We start from the raw sequence: 16169 nt of genomic DNA, 5'->3' as shown, positions 1-16169 counted from the left end.
AAGGCGCACAACGAGCAGCGTCACCCACAGCCTCAGTTCAGGCCATCGGCTCGCGGCGCCGGGAAAAGGGGGATCTGAGCAGGTGCAAGTGCTGAGCGGGCGTGTGGGGGCGCCCTGCTCACAAACGCAGATGATGGAGGGTCCCGGACATGTGTGGAGTGTGCGAAGGCCCACTCCTGCTCCCACACCCCATCCTGGAGAGCCCCTCTAGGAATTCTGGAGCCCCCACTGAAAGAAACTTTCCAGGGACAGTCCTAGATGACACACGGGGCTTACGAGGCATCCTGTTCATTACGGCTGTATACTTTCAGGGCGTTACGTGCAAAAATGTTCAAGGATTTATCTGTTCATTTGTCTGACCTTGTCAGTCAAGTCAGGTATTAGCTGAACTTTCAGGAGTTTCTCTATCCCCTTCCCCTGAAAACTCTACTCCATGTTCAAGTTTGTTTCTGCTGAAAATCATAGCAGCAGAATACTATTAAACTTACTTAGTAAATTCCATTTTCAAGTCCAAGACTGCTTTAAGTTTACCTTACCTAAAATCTCAGGGTAATTTTTTTCCTTAAGTATATGTATGTACACATCCACACTTATATACTCGTACATAAATACTCCTTTACATTAAAGGGAAATGTCCGGGAAAATGTTTTTATATCACAGACTTTGTGTGCCTTTAGCATACTACATTTAGGCAACGAGTTCTCAATACATGCCTTAAGAATATAATATCTACTTATGGTAAGTTTGAGAAATTAAATTGATAACTTATTCAAGAAAATGTTGCTACCTACTCTGATGGAAGTGTCACCGACTGAGTTTATGGAAGCAGCTAATTGTCCATGTACGAGGCTCATTTTCTGTGCTGTTGGCAAGCAGATAGCTTAAGTTAACAATAAGCTTATTGAAAAATGTACTGCCGTTCAGATGTGTTCCTATTTAAACCTTTCAGCCAGCGAGAGTCAAGGGTTGATCTGCATGCATCATTTTTGTAGCCTTTGCCAAGAATTATGTGACCACGTGCCAAAACTAACACAACCATTTGGAATGGGTGGAGATGGCGAACTCTTGTCCTTACAGCGTGGCCACATGCTGTCTCTGTTTAGATGATGTAAAAATACCAACTTGGTACAGTCAATAAAATGAGCTGTGATGTAAGTGATAGTTAATAAGTCAAGCTCCCTGAAGGAAACATGTGAGACGGCTGAGTTAACTGACCTTGCTGGAAAACGGGATGGTGAAGAGAAGGCAAGGGGAGCTCTGTGAGGAGCGCAGGCTTGTGGAAGTAGGCATCCAGCCAGGCCGCGCACTGCATCAGGGGCTCCGCCACGTCCTCCGGACCGCAGAGCAGCTCAGGAGGAGGAGGGGCCTCCATGGGGCTGCAAGAATGATAACAGGAGCTTAGTAAACCTGTAGGCCCTGCCTCCCCACGTCCGAACAGCAAACACCCACCGAACCTACATGGGTAAAAGCCCGTAGATGTTTCACAGGTACGCATGGCTCATCTAGTGTGCGATGGGATTGCAGAAAGGTGGACTAGGGGAGGACGACGAATGAGTGCCTGGGAGTCACTTCATCTGTGCCTCCACCTTCAGCTTTAAAAAAGAAACCTGCTTTCTTTTTCTTTTTTTTTAGTTTTTCTTTTTATTATTTACTTATTTAATTTTTTTATTGAGGTCACACTGGTTTACATTATATAAATTTCAGGTGTACATCATTATATTTCAACTTCTGTATAGACTACACAGTGTTCACAACCAGAAGTCTAGTTGCCATCCGTCACTGTACACACGTGCCCCTTTACAACTCATCTGTAAACATAGGAGCTGATTCCCAGGAAGCAACGTCCCAGTACTCATGCTCCTCTCATTCGGGGCTCTGAACATTTGCAGTCCACTGTGAAGCAGGATGTGACAAAGCAGGGATGACAAGCACAGAAGCAAGTGGGTGTGTGCCTGCCCCCATAAGACGAACAGACGTCTATTCGCATCTATTTTCATCTCTAAAATCACCAAGTATTCGTTAGGGAAAGTAACTTCAAGAAATACTATTAAAGTAACTAGACTGCATCACTCACCCTCCCCCCACATTTCAACAGAAGAATAGCACAGCCAGCCACTCTCCACCACTCTGTGCTGCCTTCTAGGGGATTCGCTCCACTGATCCTCAGGCTTCAGAGAGCGTGATCTGAGAGCAGGTCATTCTAAGAGTTGTGATTCCCACTACAGTCTACGACTTTTATGCCTGGACTGCTAGTTGTTTCTTTTTCAAATCCTCTGGTTTGTCGATTACAGTTGCTACTCTCTCTTTTCTCTCTTTAAGTTGAAATCAACGTATTTCAGTTAACTCACTTCACATGGCTGTGCTGTTTCTTCTACTTGGGTGCTCAGTTCCGTTTGTGGGATCCAGAGCAGCCTCGCATGGAGCTGACTGCTCGTCTTCAGCAGGGGCTGGCTCTGTGGGGACGTGCTCCACTAGACTGAGACAACGTCCCTATGGAGGTGTTCTCTTCTGCTGCCTCTCAGCCCTAGAGTTTTATGATGGATCTAATTTTTACTTCAATTTCCCAGGATGCCACACACACAGAAGCACTGGCACTAAGTCTGATTTCTTCAGGTGACCTTCCTTCCCTACGTTCCAAGGCCCCGGGCACATGGCATGCTTCCTTGTGGCTTTCTAGGCCTAGCAGGTAGAGTTTCCCTAGTCTTCTTTTCAGATACTGCAGCTTCTGAGGCCTCTGGGGGAAGGCAGAAAAGCCACTGTAAGGTGGGTGCAAGAAGCTTGCCCTGAACCCTTCACACCTCCCTTCCCAAGTCCCGAGGGCAGGGGGTCTGGGGGTGGGGCTGGTGCGTGCACTTCGACCCACAGGCTACCTTTCTTCGACACATACTCACTGCCCTTATGAGGGTCTAGGTGAAATGGAGAGGCCACCACTCCCTCGGCAATGTGGCCCAGTACAGGAACAACAGGTGTGGCTGAAGTGCCCCGGAGCACAGGCCTGACTGTGCCTGTGTGGGAGGAGAGAGACCCCAGCGTGCGCAGGGCAATGCAGATCCAGATCTGTGTGCACTTCACCCTACAGGCCATGGGGAGCAAGTGACAACCTCTACGCAGGGTCTGGTCCACAATCCCATCCCGGAACCCAAGTCTCTGTCACAGTGCCTTATAGGTAAGGAGTCTCACTGAGGTCCTGAGATGGGATGCACGGAGGTCCCTTTTACAGTTTTTCACAGTGGAATGCAAGGGGGGTCAGGGATGGCTTTCTGAGCTGTCAATATAAATAGTGTTAAGGAAGGAACCAGGGAAGGAATGGAAAAAGAAGAAATGAGCCCCAAGATGACCAGCAGAGAGGGATTACTGAGACCCAGGTCCCGTAGAGCTGGCCAGTCAGGTGATCCTGCCAACAACACAACTGGGCGGAGCAGGCCCAGACCCTTTCCAAGCGGCCGCCTTTGCTGGGTCTCGGCAAGAGAGAGTCCACATGGGCCCTCACTCGGCCTGAACCCTGAATCAACAATAGGGCTCCGGTGGGGCCCAGTCACAGAGGTCCACAGGATTCGGGCTCACTCCACAGGCAGAGCACAGGGCCTGCGAACCAGGCGGCAGAATGACCTCTCAGAGGCATTCGTGGGTATGGAACGCTGTCTTCCCATCACCCTGATCTCTCTCCACTAGCGATGTCTGGTCATGGGAAGGAGAACCTGCTTGGCTTAAATATTACTCAACTTCAGAGAGAAATTCTCAGTTGCTCTATTCTCCCTCTGTTCCTTACTTACTGAACAAACAGCATCCTGATGATATCTAAAAAGAAAGGTAGAGAAATATGTCACATGCTTTGTTTGCCCTCCTGCTCCTGGGGATGGAGGGAGAGTAAGGGTGAGGAGACGGGCACTGAGGGTAAGCTAGGGCTCCTTCCACAAAGAGCAAAGGACACACAGTCCAGTGGGCACCTCACCATTAACACCCACCTCTGCAGGATGCTTGCTCACACAGAGGTGAGCAGAGCTAGGTGTCCACACCACCACCCTCACCTGCGGGGAGCCTTCCTCCTGAGGAGGCCAGAGAGGACGGGGACCGCCTGAAGACGCCGGCGCTGCAGCACGTGGGCCTGTGCCCCCACAGAGCTAGCTGGCGTCAGGGCACTGGGGGAGAATGCAGCAAAGGCCAGCACCTTACAGGCCACGGTCGGTGGTCTGGGCTGGCGGGGTCTGCTTGGCCACCCACCCAGCAAACGGGTGCCTGGGTAAGGAGCATGCACCCTGGGAGATGGGTATCTTCCACTGAGAGGCAGGCTTCTGCACCCACCACTGACCTGCTCTGCTGTGAGTCACAACCCCGTCCTCAGACACCCCTGAGAGAAATGAAACGGGTGGGCTCGGGCATCCCGAGACACTGCCCCCGCTGGGGGCCACTTCCTCTGTGCTGCAGAGGGAATTGAAATGGGAGCTGTGTTTCCTAGCATTTCCCCCTCTTAAGAGGATATTTGAAGCATTTTTATAGTAGTAAAATTCATCTTAAATTGATTTTTTATGCTTGTGCTAAAGATCTCAACCTCTGATTTACTCTGTAGTTCTCCTTTTTAACTCTTTCTCTATTGGCATTAGATAACTATTCATGGGTGAAATGTAATTAAACAGCTTTGATTCTGAAGCAAGGATTTATGATACTACATTTAAAATGAATGGCATTAAACACACACATAAAACCAGATTTTTAAAGCCATGACACAAATTTCCATTTCTACAATAAAATGAAATTTATTCTCTGCCCTGCCCTCTCTTCCAACCTCGCTTGGCTCATCCCTGAAAGATCTGTGGTGTGACAGTACCACAGCATCACTAACGGCCGCTCTTATTATGGAGGAGTTTCTCCAGGCTTCCCTACCGACGAACCCTGAAACCCCAGTCATTACTGGCTCTGTGGCCCACGCTTATTTGAATCCCACATCCGAGTCTTCCCTGGGAGCCCAGCAACTCCCCCACCACTGTGGCCAATCCATGGTGTCCAGGAGTGCACTGTTGTGTGGGAGCCCAGACGGTGCAGCCTGGGCACCGCCAGGAAAGCAGCCGGGAGCCAGCACTGCAGGTGGAGACAAGAGAAGACCTCGTCCTGAAATCAGCCAGGATAACACACAGGGGACATCAGAGACAATCTGCCTGAGACCTTCTCCCAGGATGTCATCTGTCATCAAAGAGAGTATTCCTGAGTCCAATATCCTGACGCTGGAGCCCTTTACCTTCTTTGTTTTAACTTGGCACGAGAAGGCTGACTGGTGGCTGGAAAATGAATTTGGCTTCGTTGAGCTTTTTCACATATGACAATGGAGAGCACTGGGTACCTTAATACAGCAAACATAAAGTCACATAGGGTTTGGTTTAAGGGTTTCTTCAAGAAATATGCAACTGTTGGCCATCTCTGGGATTCTGTAAGAAGAAATGGGACAACAGGGCACGGCCGTCAGGGGAAGCTCATGAGTGCCAGCGTGTAAGTGTGTCAGAAAGCGCTGCGTGAAGTTCTCGTGGAGTTGTGACCTGTGAGAAGCAGCCCGGGCCCCTTCCCTTCCGGGGCTTGGAGAAAGAATGTTCTGGTGTTGAACAGTTATTTCAGATTTGTTTTGATATAAACCTGTCCTTCAGCCCAAACCAGGATAGAGAAAAGTGGGTGAAACACTCCAGAACAAACTTCTGAGATGTTTTTAATAAAGCAGGCCACGTGCCTTACCTAGACAGATCAACGGAACACCCACAACTTCACAGCCTCACACGTATGGGCACAGAAGTCTCCAAGGAAACATTGTCCTTTCCATCTGCAAGAAGCTTGCATTTCAAGACACTGACATTCATGAGAAAGTGAAGGAACAGCATCCCACCCAGGGAAGCTGGGAGACTAGAAGGTGACTAAGCCAAATTTAAATGAAATGGCCCCAGATGACAAAGGTCCACACCACATGGGAAGTTCTGCCGAGCTCTAGTTGGCCCTTCCCAGTAGGTGCTGTGTGACCAGCTGGGGCGGCCAAAGGCTGGGCTCAGGTTGGTGGGAGCAGGGCGCTCTGCTGCAGGGTGAGTTGCCTGCGCTGGGCAAGAGTGCCAGGCCCCCTAGAAAGCGCTGCTCAAGGTCTAAAACTGCATCAAGTATGGACGTGTGCCTGGCAGGACCTGAGGAAAGGTGCAGGCACACTCCCCGAACCATGTCTTCTGGACCCTCCCACACAACAAACGTGCTCAATACTTAAAACTCAACTGGCCTGGCTGGAGATTTGGATATTCGGATGTTGGGGAGCCTCGAGACTTCACTGGCAGCAAAGAATCACTAAATCCTCATTTCTGAATGAATTGTACTCCCCAAAGACATTAAAATGTCATGGCCTTGGCTTAAATCCCATTTCATCTAAGAAAACAGGCCAAAAGTTCTAAGTTACATCTGATTAGCACCATCAGTTACACCCATGGGTAGATTGTGTAACACTCTGGACTGAGTGTGCTGTGCATTCAAACGCCTCTCTTTTGACCCTAGTACTTTTCCAACAACTCTCTTCGTAGGGTGAAATTGAGTCTTCTGGTGTGGGAACGTTAACTGGTGACACTGGAAGGCCACCCAAGAAAAGAGTTCCAAAGACTCATATTCTTCTGAGTTCATCTGGAATTTGGCAGGAGTTGACTCAGGATGTGTTCTTTAGCAAGGCTGGGAGACAGTCTGCATAAAACATGTGGATACTCAGGTACAACTTTTAGTGGGAGGAGGAGCCCGGAGCCTCGGCCCGGAGCATTTTAGACACCCATAAGATGAGATACATTGCTCAAGCTGAGCATATCTCGCCTTCTCTGGCTTCCGGGACGTGGCGCGGAGGGTGGGAGGCCTCCAAGGCTCAAGGGTAGAGCGCCAGACCTCACAGGCTCAGGAAGGCACACATCCTCAGCAAATATTTAAAACTGCGATAGAGGTGACTTCATAAACATTATATGGAGACTCTTGTTAACTATCACTGGTAAACACACAGTTATGTCTGACTTAACAGATCTCTGTTAAATGTGTGTCTGATGGATCTGTCCTTTTTGCTAAGGCTTAGATGCTTTTTTTCTGGTGGTAGGATTAAGGACAAGAAATAAACTATGCTACCTGCTATCAATAAAGGTCTTTATTTTTTTTTTAATGAGAAGGCTGAATAAGCCTTTGAACTCTATATTCCAACCAAATCCAGTAGTCTGATTCAAGTATTTATTGAGGACCTGTTATCTACGTGGCTCACTGGCAAGAGCACTGACTTGGGGTTGGTATCCAACTAGGCAGGCCGGAAGGGCGATGGGAAGACGCAGAGGTAGGAGCAACTTCTTATGTTTCACGGATGCCCCCAAGGAGCCCTTCACTCCCCAATGATGGCTGTCACAGGCCATCTGATGAGTGAACAACAAAAGTGACAGCTGTGACACTGTCTGGTGGCCAGCAGTTGTTTCGGCAATATCATCATGTACGTGTGATAGAGTTGTGCAATTATTTGAATATTCTAGAGTTTTATTAGGACATAGAATAGAAAAAGGAAAATTAAAAGTGTTGATGCTCATAATAAGAAACACTGATCTCAAACTATACAATGAGCTAAAGAAGAAAAACAAAAGGCATGCCAACAAGGCTGCATCTATCGACACACCAGAGCCTCCCTGTTGCTAATGATCATGGCAATGACGATGGCAGCAGTGCTTACTGAGTGTTTATTGCGTATCAGGTGCTGTTCTAAAGAACGCCTGTGTCACCTCACTGATTTTGCCCACAATCCTAAGAACACTATGCATTCAACCGTGAAAGAAGGAAAAATAAACAGATAAAATATCAGCAACATACTTAAGTTATCTCTACATACATATTTTAACTCTCTGAGATGTGAGTTCCTCTACTCGTAACACATGCGTTCACTGATAGACTTTCATGTGTTTGGTCTTAGTGCCTGTTTTCAAAGATGCGTTCTGTACAAAAGGAAGAGACTTCTTATCACACAGGACAGGGAAATAAGTCATGAACGTAGCCCATTCCTAGCTTAGACAGAAGTCAACTGGAAGGCCAGTTGGAGTTCTGACAGCGCAGCAAACCATCACTGAGCTTTTACTGCGTGATTCATAACAAAGTGGACATAAATCCTGCCCCTTGCTTTATGCCTTCCATCCCACAATCACACACCCTGAACATGAATTCTACACTTAAGATCCTATCACAGGCCATCAATGGTTCACGTCCCGAGGTCAACAATAGGAGGAGGAAGAGGCAGTCTAAAATCTAACTGGACCCCAAATTACTCACTTTCTGGGTGGTCATAGGTATGTTGCTTAAATTGGATATTCAGTTTTTAATGGGCATCCTAAACCCCCAAAATGTGGGGCTCAAATTAATGTCAGAACCTAAACAAGACCACAGAGGAATTTACTGTTGTATTTTAAAACATCCACCAAAAATACAGAGAAAATTTTATGTAAATTTTCGACTCCTCCCATATAAGGTTCATGTCATAGAACTGTATATTTTTTCTTTCTAAAAATTGATTCTTAAAAATACACTGGCAATAATTTAACATATTTTTAAAAGATAATTTAAATAGCATATTTGGCAGTCTAGAATGCCTGAAAAAATCCTATTTACTTTCTCCTCTAAATGTTCAAATTGTTAAAAGAGAAGCTGTATTTTATCAACACTTTAACATATCATTAAAAAATCTCTACTATTTGACAGATAAAGATAAAAAAACCCCAAAACTATAGATGAATTATCAGGTCCCTAATGATTCCAAAACAATTACAGGATGCAGAACAATCTAGTTAAATTTTATTCAAAAGCTTACTACACTTGTGTTTTCTTTTATTTTTCTATCAAGAAACCCATGAGGTTTAAGCACAATTCATTATGTATGAGACCCCACTTGCAGTGCTTGACTGTTGATTAATAGCAAAGTTTGCTGTATGTACATTTGCAACATTAGATGCATACAATATGCTAACTTATTCTTTCACTGAAACTAATTATTTACAAAAATGACTACTTGAGACTACAATTTATTAAATGCATGCATCCAGTCTCAATTTGGCCCCAAAAGACAGGCTGGAATGAAGATCTTTTACTTGATGTGACAACTTCTAGAAATGCAGTTATTAATATTGTAAATGTGGCAAATAAAGAGTTCAAATAGCCTTATGTCTATGCTGCGTTTGCTTCTCACCACCAAAGCTGTGAACAAAGAGGCTTTGTAAGGTTCCACACATACGTGAGGGGTATATTCCTCTTTCCCAGCTTAATTTAGCTTCTTACAGACAAAATGCTTATACATTAGCAATGAAATAGTTTAGAAAAGAAATAATAGCTCACATAAAAGAGGAATAAAAAGTCCTAAACAAATTGCTGCTTAAGTACTTTATTACAATTCTGTTGAGAATAAATTTAGTTAATTTGTTGAAAAATATCTGTAGAAATATAAAACTTTTAGAATCATTCCATCAGTCTCATCAAATTATCGCAACTCCCCCAAGAGTACTTTTTCTCAATCTTTGGGGTTAGGTAACTTGGCATTATTCAACAATTCTCCTCCCCACTTCCAGAAAAGAAAAGACAAAGAAGGAATCAGTCCTTGAACAAGAATTACAGATGTCTCACACTTGGATGTAGATTTCAAGTGGGGCATCTGGTCACTTGCAAGTGCCTTTCAGGATAACCCTATAATGCATGTGGCCCAGAGCAGCAGTCACCTGCTCTGAGCATCCTCCTCTACAGTCTGGTCTCTCTCTGCTGGGCCAACCTGGACACTCTCTGTAGCTGCCCCTTCTGATGCCCTCACAGCGTCTGTGTGGCCTTGTTCTACTCTGCTGAGGGTGTGAGCCACTACAGGCTTGGGAGAGACAGAGGAATCAGACTTCTTCCTCCACATGCCAAGATAAGGAAAATCAATGTCTTCCCAAAGTGCAGAAGGTCATTACATGCTCTGTGCCATTAAAGTTTTGCAAGGACACCTAAGGAAAAAAGAAGTCATGGGTTTCAAACAATGGCCCACTCTGGGACATAAGATTTTAGGGACCTGAGGGAACTGAAACACCAGGGAGATGGCCTTTGCTTTCTACAATAAACAAGTGTTAAGAGAAAAAGTAAGTAACATGAGAATGGGAAAATCTCAGGGCATGTAGTCAAGATGGGTAAAAGATGATTGGTTTTCTACCATGCAATTTAATATCCTGACTCTCTCAAAAACACTGCCAAGGTCAGCCAGTCAAGGCAACTGACTACAGAAGTAACAGTTGAGAGGATGTCTCAATGTCACACCTCCGTTACACAACACGGTACATTTTGGCAAGGTGGGATCCACTGAATAAGGTTGAGGATCAACTATATGAAAACAAGGCAAGGTCAACCATTGTATAAAATTTCATACCTGCTATTTACTGAGTGCCTAACATGTGGCAAAGATGAAATTAAAAACTGTTCTATATCTATCCCTCCCAATAACCCTTGAGGGAAGTATTGTCATCTCTATGTTCTAGAAGAGGAAACTGAGGTCCAGATGTTATGTGATAATAACTTCATCAATGCATAAGAGATGGAACCAGGATTTGAATTACAGTCTGTCTGATTCCAACCTCTGGACCATCTCCACGAAACTGAAGTACTCTTGCTCAGGTCTTCGAAATGGAAACAATGGTCACCACTTATCACGAAAAGTCCATATGTCCACATGCTCTATTCTTGATAGGATATATACTATATAGCATTTATATATGGGATTTATTCTTTTATGTTTAGGTAACATCTGTAAACTTTCCCCTAATCCACAGGACTAACATTCAAAGACAACGAGAATCTGAGTGTCGACTCTAGTACTCTTATATTCTAGAACTTCCAAGAAGAGAGACAAGGTGCCCACACTATAGGGTCTTGGGCTCATAGACAGCAGCCCAGTGGGTATCACTGGCCCACACGCTTAAAGGAAGGTCATGTTTATATTTAAATGTCTCAGTGTCCACACAATACACAGCATTCCTTTATACAGGTAAGAGGCCTAGGTCTTAGAATGCCCCAGGCCCATCATCTTCCCCAGTCGCAATCCTCCAGAAGCAAGGCCCAGATGATAAAGGCCACAGCACTGTTCTAGGTGGCTTGGCAAACCAGCAGGGCAAGTCTTTTGCTAAGGCAGGTATGGGCCTGGGCTGCATGAAGAAGTCACATGAAAGGGCTCCCCATGAAGGCTGCTCCTGGTATCTGAAAGAGGAACTATGCAATGTCACAGAGCTGGCCCCAACTCTGCTCCCAGCTCTGGGTCCTATCTGGCACATGCTTGGCACTCAATGCCTGCCTGCTGAATGAATGAGTAAACGAGATGCAGCGGTGTTAACGCGGCCACTACAGCATGTGGACTGAAAAACACCTACATTTCAGATTTTATTTTTCCAATGAATAATTTGCTGAAAACCACTCCCTAGGGGGAAGAAAAACCCACAAAGATTTTCTAAACAGTGAAAGCTACATTTCCCTGCCTTGTCAAATTTTGTAGCAGACTGCCCAATAATGAACTTTGTTAAAGCCCAGAGAGCAGGCATCACTTCCAATTTGATAGGACCCTACAGTCAAACCCGGAAGTGTTTCAGATTTGAAGACACAAAACTAAGCGGGCTGTTCTTCATGGCTGTTCTGTCCCCCACTCCGGATATAAGGCAATTTCATAATGAGATGAAACAAAAGAAAAATGAAATTAAACAGCAAATACTTGAGCCTTATCTCCATCCTATGGCTGCAGATAGTCTACTGAATTCCAGCAACTATTCCTACACATGTTATGAAGCCCACTTATGTTGCACCTCCATTTCTCCTTCAGGTTTTTCAGCCTGCCAAGAGGAGCCCATTGGGCCATTAACAGAAGAGGAGGGAAGAAGTCCTAGTGTGGAGAACCCCTGTCAACCACCACCTGCGACACTCAGAGGGCACCAGCAGACCCTGCTGCAGGCGCTGCCTTCACATTGACACTAGGGGAAACTGTATGACCTCGAGAAGGAAGCCCACTCCCGGGAAGCAGGAGCACACACCTCCCACGCCGGCTGGGAGTTCTGGAATGTGTGATGAGCAAAGGGGCAGGGAATCCCAGACGCAACACACTTGGCAGGGAAGGCGGACGTGCCTGAACTGGGGAAGCCACAGCCTCTCCTCCCAGCCCCTCTCAGCACAGCTCCCCCAGCCCTCAGGGCAGGAGGTTTTTGACTCGTCATCTTCATTAAGGAAGGGTCTTCTTCCTTCTGTGAGCCCACAGTGAGAAACAACACTTCTGGTACTAACAGGGCTAAAACACACTCACCCCAATAGAGTTTATGAAATTGCTCTCCACACAGCTTAAAGACTCCTTTGTCATGACGCAACTCAGAAGAAAATTATTTTTCATCTTAGCAAGAGAAAATATCTTAATTTAAATGCTGAAATAATAACAATGTTCTGAAGACACTGTCTCTTTTCTTTCCAAAGGCAGGCATTATATGAGGACTCACCTCCACGGGGTTTAGTCCCATTAACTTGTGTACTGGGCTCATTAATAAATATTAATGCCACTAAATTACCTGTCTTGTAAATTGGTTTGTACAGTTCTAAATAAATAATAGATAGCTCCCTATTATCAAACACAGCGAGTTTTTTTTAAAAAAGCACAGCTTATGATCTAATACTGCAGTTTATCTGGGAACAACTTTCTGCAGCTCACTTTCTCAGAAAGGCTTTGCTTCTCCTGTTTATTGTTGCAGCTGGAACACGTTAGCTGGTGAGCATAGTGGAAAACACTATTTAATATCAGACAAGTATATTGACTATACATTAGTGGCCAAAAAAATCTTAAGCAACTATTAAATGGACAGTTAATGTAATTGTATTTTAAAACACTGAGGTCATATTTAATTTTGAATTGAAACTCTTAAAATGCACTTTCTGGCAAGGATATAGAGTAATAAAACAACGTTAACTACAGAAAAAAACTAAAACTCACATTATTAAAATAAATCTTTTTTCCAGAGTACTAATATTTGCAAGAAGTAGATTATAGGCAGCAGAAAACATTTGTACTTCTTCAGCAAGTATTGTCACTGGCACTGGAAGTCAAGACTTTTAATTTGCAGGATGATATCACTCGGAACACGGAGCACACACGCCATCTCCCACCTCCCCTTCTCCGGGGAGCTGGCTGCTCTCCCAGCATCTTTTGTCTTCCTTCCAGGGTGCTCAGACTTAGTCTGGCAACACCCTGAGGTCTTCCAGTCACGAGTCTACCAGCGAAGAACCCGACTACCTTCAAGAGCAGGAAGAGGGCAAGCGGGGCCGGGGCAGCCTGAGGAGGAGGAGCAGAGGTAGGGGGAGAGCCAGGAGGGACAACGGGGGAGAAAATGTTTTAGCTGCTAAGCTGGCCAGTTAACATTCCCTTTAGGAAGCACTGATTTCTACTCAAAGCAGGTTGGAAAGTCCAATTTTATATGCCTTTTTCCTCCTCTTAAAAAATCAATACAGCCCTCTGGGAGGCTGTCATACTTGCAGGCAGGCGGGTCCGTGGACCGTAAGCTCCATGCCTGGACCCGGTTCACAGCCCTCCCAGGGGAAGAGAGAAGGGGGGTGTCAGAGGGTTTTCCAGCAAAAACAATGCAGCATTTATTTACAGGTGTTCTCTGACAGCCAGGACAAGCAGGAGCCTTGCATGCAAACCCGGGGCCAGGAGCAGCACTTCCCAGAGCCTGAGCCTCGAGTTGACCCCAGAGCCCCTCCAGCCTGAGCTGGACAAGAGCAGAGGGGGAGAAAGAGGCAGAAGACCCCACTGAGAACGTTTCTGGCAGGAGCTTGAAGGTCTCGTGCCTCCCACCCCCTCTGCCAGCATGTCCTCTCTCTGCTGCCCCCACAGGGGGTCACCCAGTTCCCAAAGTCAGACCGTTGGTCTCTGAGCCATGCCATTCTGCCAACCACGACTACAACGGAATTGTTAATGCTCTGGAGTCTCTCCTCCCTTCTCTGGTCCCAAATCTCTAGGCCCTCCCCAGCCCAGGACTTCCTCTCAGTACAGGCATCCGTCACCACTCTCGTGACAACGCGCCCCGCAGAGGCCCAAAGGCCCTTCCTGAGTGCTCCGTTCCAACTTAATTCTCCTTGGCTTAGATCTGAGTCTCAGGCCTGAGTAATTTTGGGATCCTTTCAAAGGACTCTCAGATGCTCAAGAAAATCATAGCTTGAGAAACAGCGATTTAAAAAAGAGAAGTCTTGTTATACGAAAATACCTCCCAATTGTGGATTAACATTATAGAAGGAGTATTTTACCTTTGTAAATACTGAAATATTCATTATTAAAGATTTTAACTGCAACACAATCAGAAATTTAAACATCTCATAGTAATCACAGATCCTAGGAAATAGAGACTCTGCTTGAGGAGCAAGGTCGAGACCAGGGCTGTGTGGGTCCTCCCTATCTTCTCGTCCCAGGTCTGTCAACACTGACTCAGGACACCACAGGAGAGGTGCAGGTACAAAAACATCTATCAGAAACTAGAAGCCTGCAGGCAACTTTGCTTCTCATTGATGTGTTAACGCCATGTAGTGAACACACTTCTCACTACTGCCCTGCCCAGCTTCGCCAGAGAGCTCTATCCACCCCAGGTACCGTATTGCAGTGCCACATCACTGCCCATACTGGTGGACCGCCAGCGACAGGACATCTGAGATCCCAGAGCTTTCCCAGCAGATTGTCCCCATTCACACACAAACTACTCCACGTTTGGTCCCTTCCAGGCCATTTCATGCTCAGAATGTACTTCTGAGTTTCTCTGTCCTTCTTTCCACTGCAGCCCCTTAGCTCAGACCCCGGACCCCAAGCTTATGCGGGGCCAGTACGAAAACTGCTGCCACAGCATCTCCTTGCTGACAACTATCCAGCATTTTAACCATTGCTTGGCTCACATTTGTCCCCATACAGGATTTTCAAGATCTCCATGGTTGCCATGCCCCCTTGGGCCAAATCAGGCCCACCAGCTATTTTTGTAAATGAAGTTTTATTGCGTCCCAGCCATGCCCATTTGTTTACACACACAATAACAGAACTCAGTAGCTGTGGCAGAGTCTGGTCCTGGACAGAAGAAGGCTGTGGACCCTGGTTGAGAGGCAAACTGACCGCAGCTTTTGTCCTGCCAGGTGGTTCCCTTCATTCCAGATTCCCTATTGCTCCACACTGGTCCTCCTACCTGTAATGCCCCCAGATTTAAATCCTAATTCAACCCCTAGTTTAAGTGTTGCCACTCTGTTAATTCTACCTCCAACCACCCTGGTCCCTGTCAGTCTCTGAGGCATCAATCTGTTTGGTGTTGAATAACGGAGTTATGTCACTCATGGCAGCTGCTCTTTACTGAGCCTGCACTGTGTCCTGGGCACCCTGCTAGGGGCTCAGCTTGCACTACCCTGTTAATCCTCATCACAAGACGAGAGGGGAGCATCTGAATCCAGGTCCTCTCAAAGCGCTGCCCCGCCTCCTCCCTACCTCTCCCACACCCTTCACTAGCACCTCCTCTTCTTGAGCCTCACCCTGACTCTTGGCCGAGGTCAAAACTCTCACAGCTTCGGCTGTCACTAGGCGTGGGTCTGCAGGTGACAGGCACAGACTGCTGCCCTTAGGCTCCTGCCCCTCCCAGCCGCCTGCTCGAATGGCCAGCTGGACGCTGGTCATCACCCGCAACTCAATATGCAGTGACATCTTCTAATGTTCCTACTGCTGTTACTAATGGCACTAAACTCTTCTACGACCCACGCTGCACCTCTGGAAATGCTGCTGGGTTGTGCTTTGTGACGGCGCTCATCTCCTTTCCATTTTCGCTGCCACCATACACAGTTCCCACCCACAGCATGGCCAACGGCCAGAGCCTCTGAACTGGCCTCTCCACCACACTCTGCTCCCATCCAGAGAACCTGCCCAAACCAGATAAATCTTCCGAAAGTCCTGCCTTTTCCATGTCACCATCCCACTCACAAGGCCTCCTTGACTCCTCATCACGCACACAGAATCACATCCAAACCCGGCATCCGGCATTCATCAGAGCCCTCCTATCTGGCCTTGACTCAGGCTCCCACCAGAGGGACTCTGAGCTCCAGCCAATGTGGCCACTGCCTTTCCCGTCCTGCAGTGGGCCTGCCCTCCAGGGATCTTCCCC

The 16169-nt window shown here is 46.6% G+C and overlaps 1 protein-coding gene across 3 annotated transcripts in view; it reads right to left on the bottom strand.

The window, feature by feature from the left end:
- MGMT (O-6-methylguanine-DNA methyltransferase) overlaps nucleotides 1-16169 on the bottom strand; it is a 293105-nt gene that overhangs the window by 49647 nt on the left and 227289 nt on the right. For all 3 annotated transcript variants that reach the window (XM_046652165.1, XM_046652166.1, XM_046652167.1), the window contains exon 3: nucleotides 1216-1376. In XM_046652165.1, coding sequence (XP_046508121.1) covers nucleotides 1216-1376 — 161 coding nt within the window. The remainder of the gene's footprint in view (nucleotides 1-1215; nucleotides 1377-16169) is intronic.

Source organism: Equus quagga, chromosome 2 (genome assembly GCF_021613505.1).
Source record: "Equus quagga isolate Etosha38 chromosome 2, UCLA_HA_Equagga_1.0, whole genome shotgun sequence".
NCBI lineage: Eukaryota > Metazoa > Chordata > Mammalia > Perissodactyla > Equidae > Equus > Equus quagga.
This window is presented reverse-complemented; position numbering and strand designations above follow the sequence as displayed.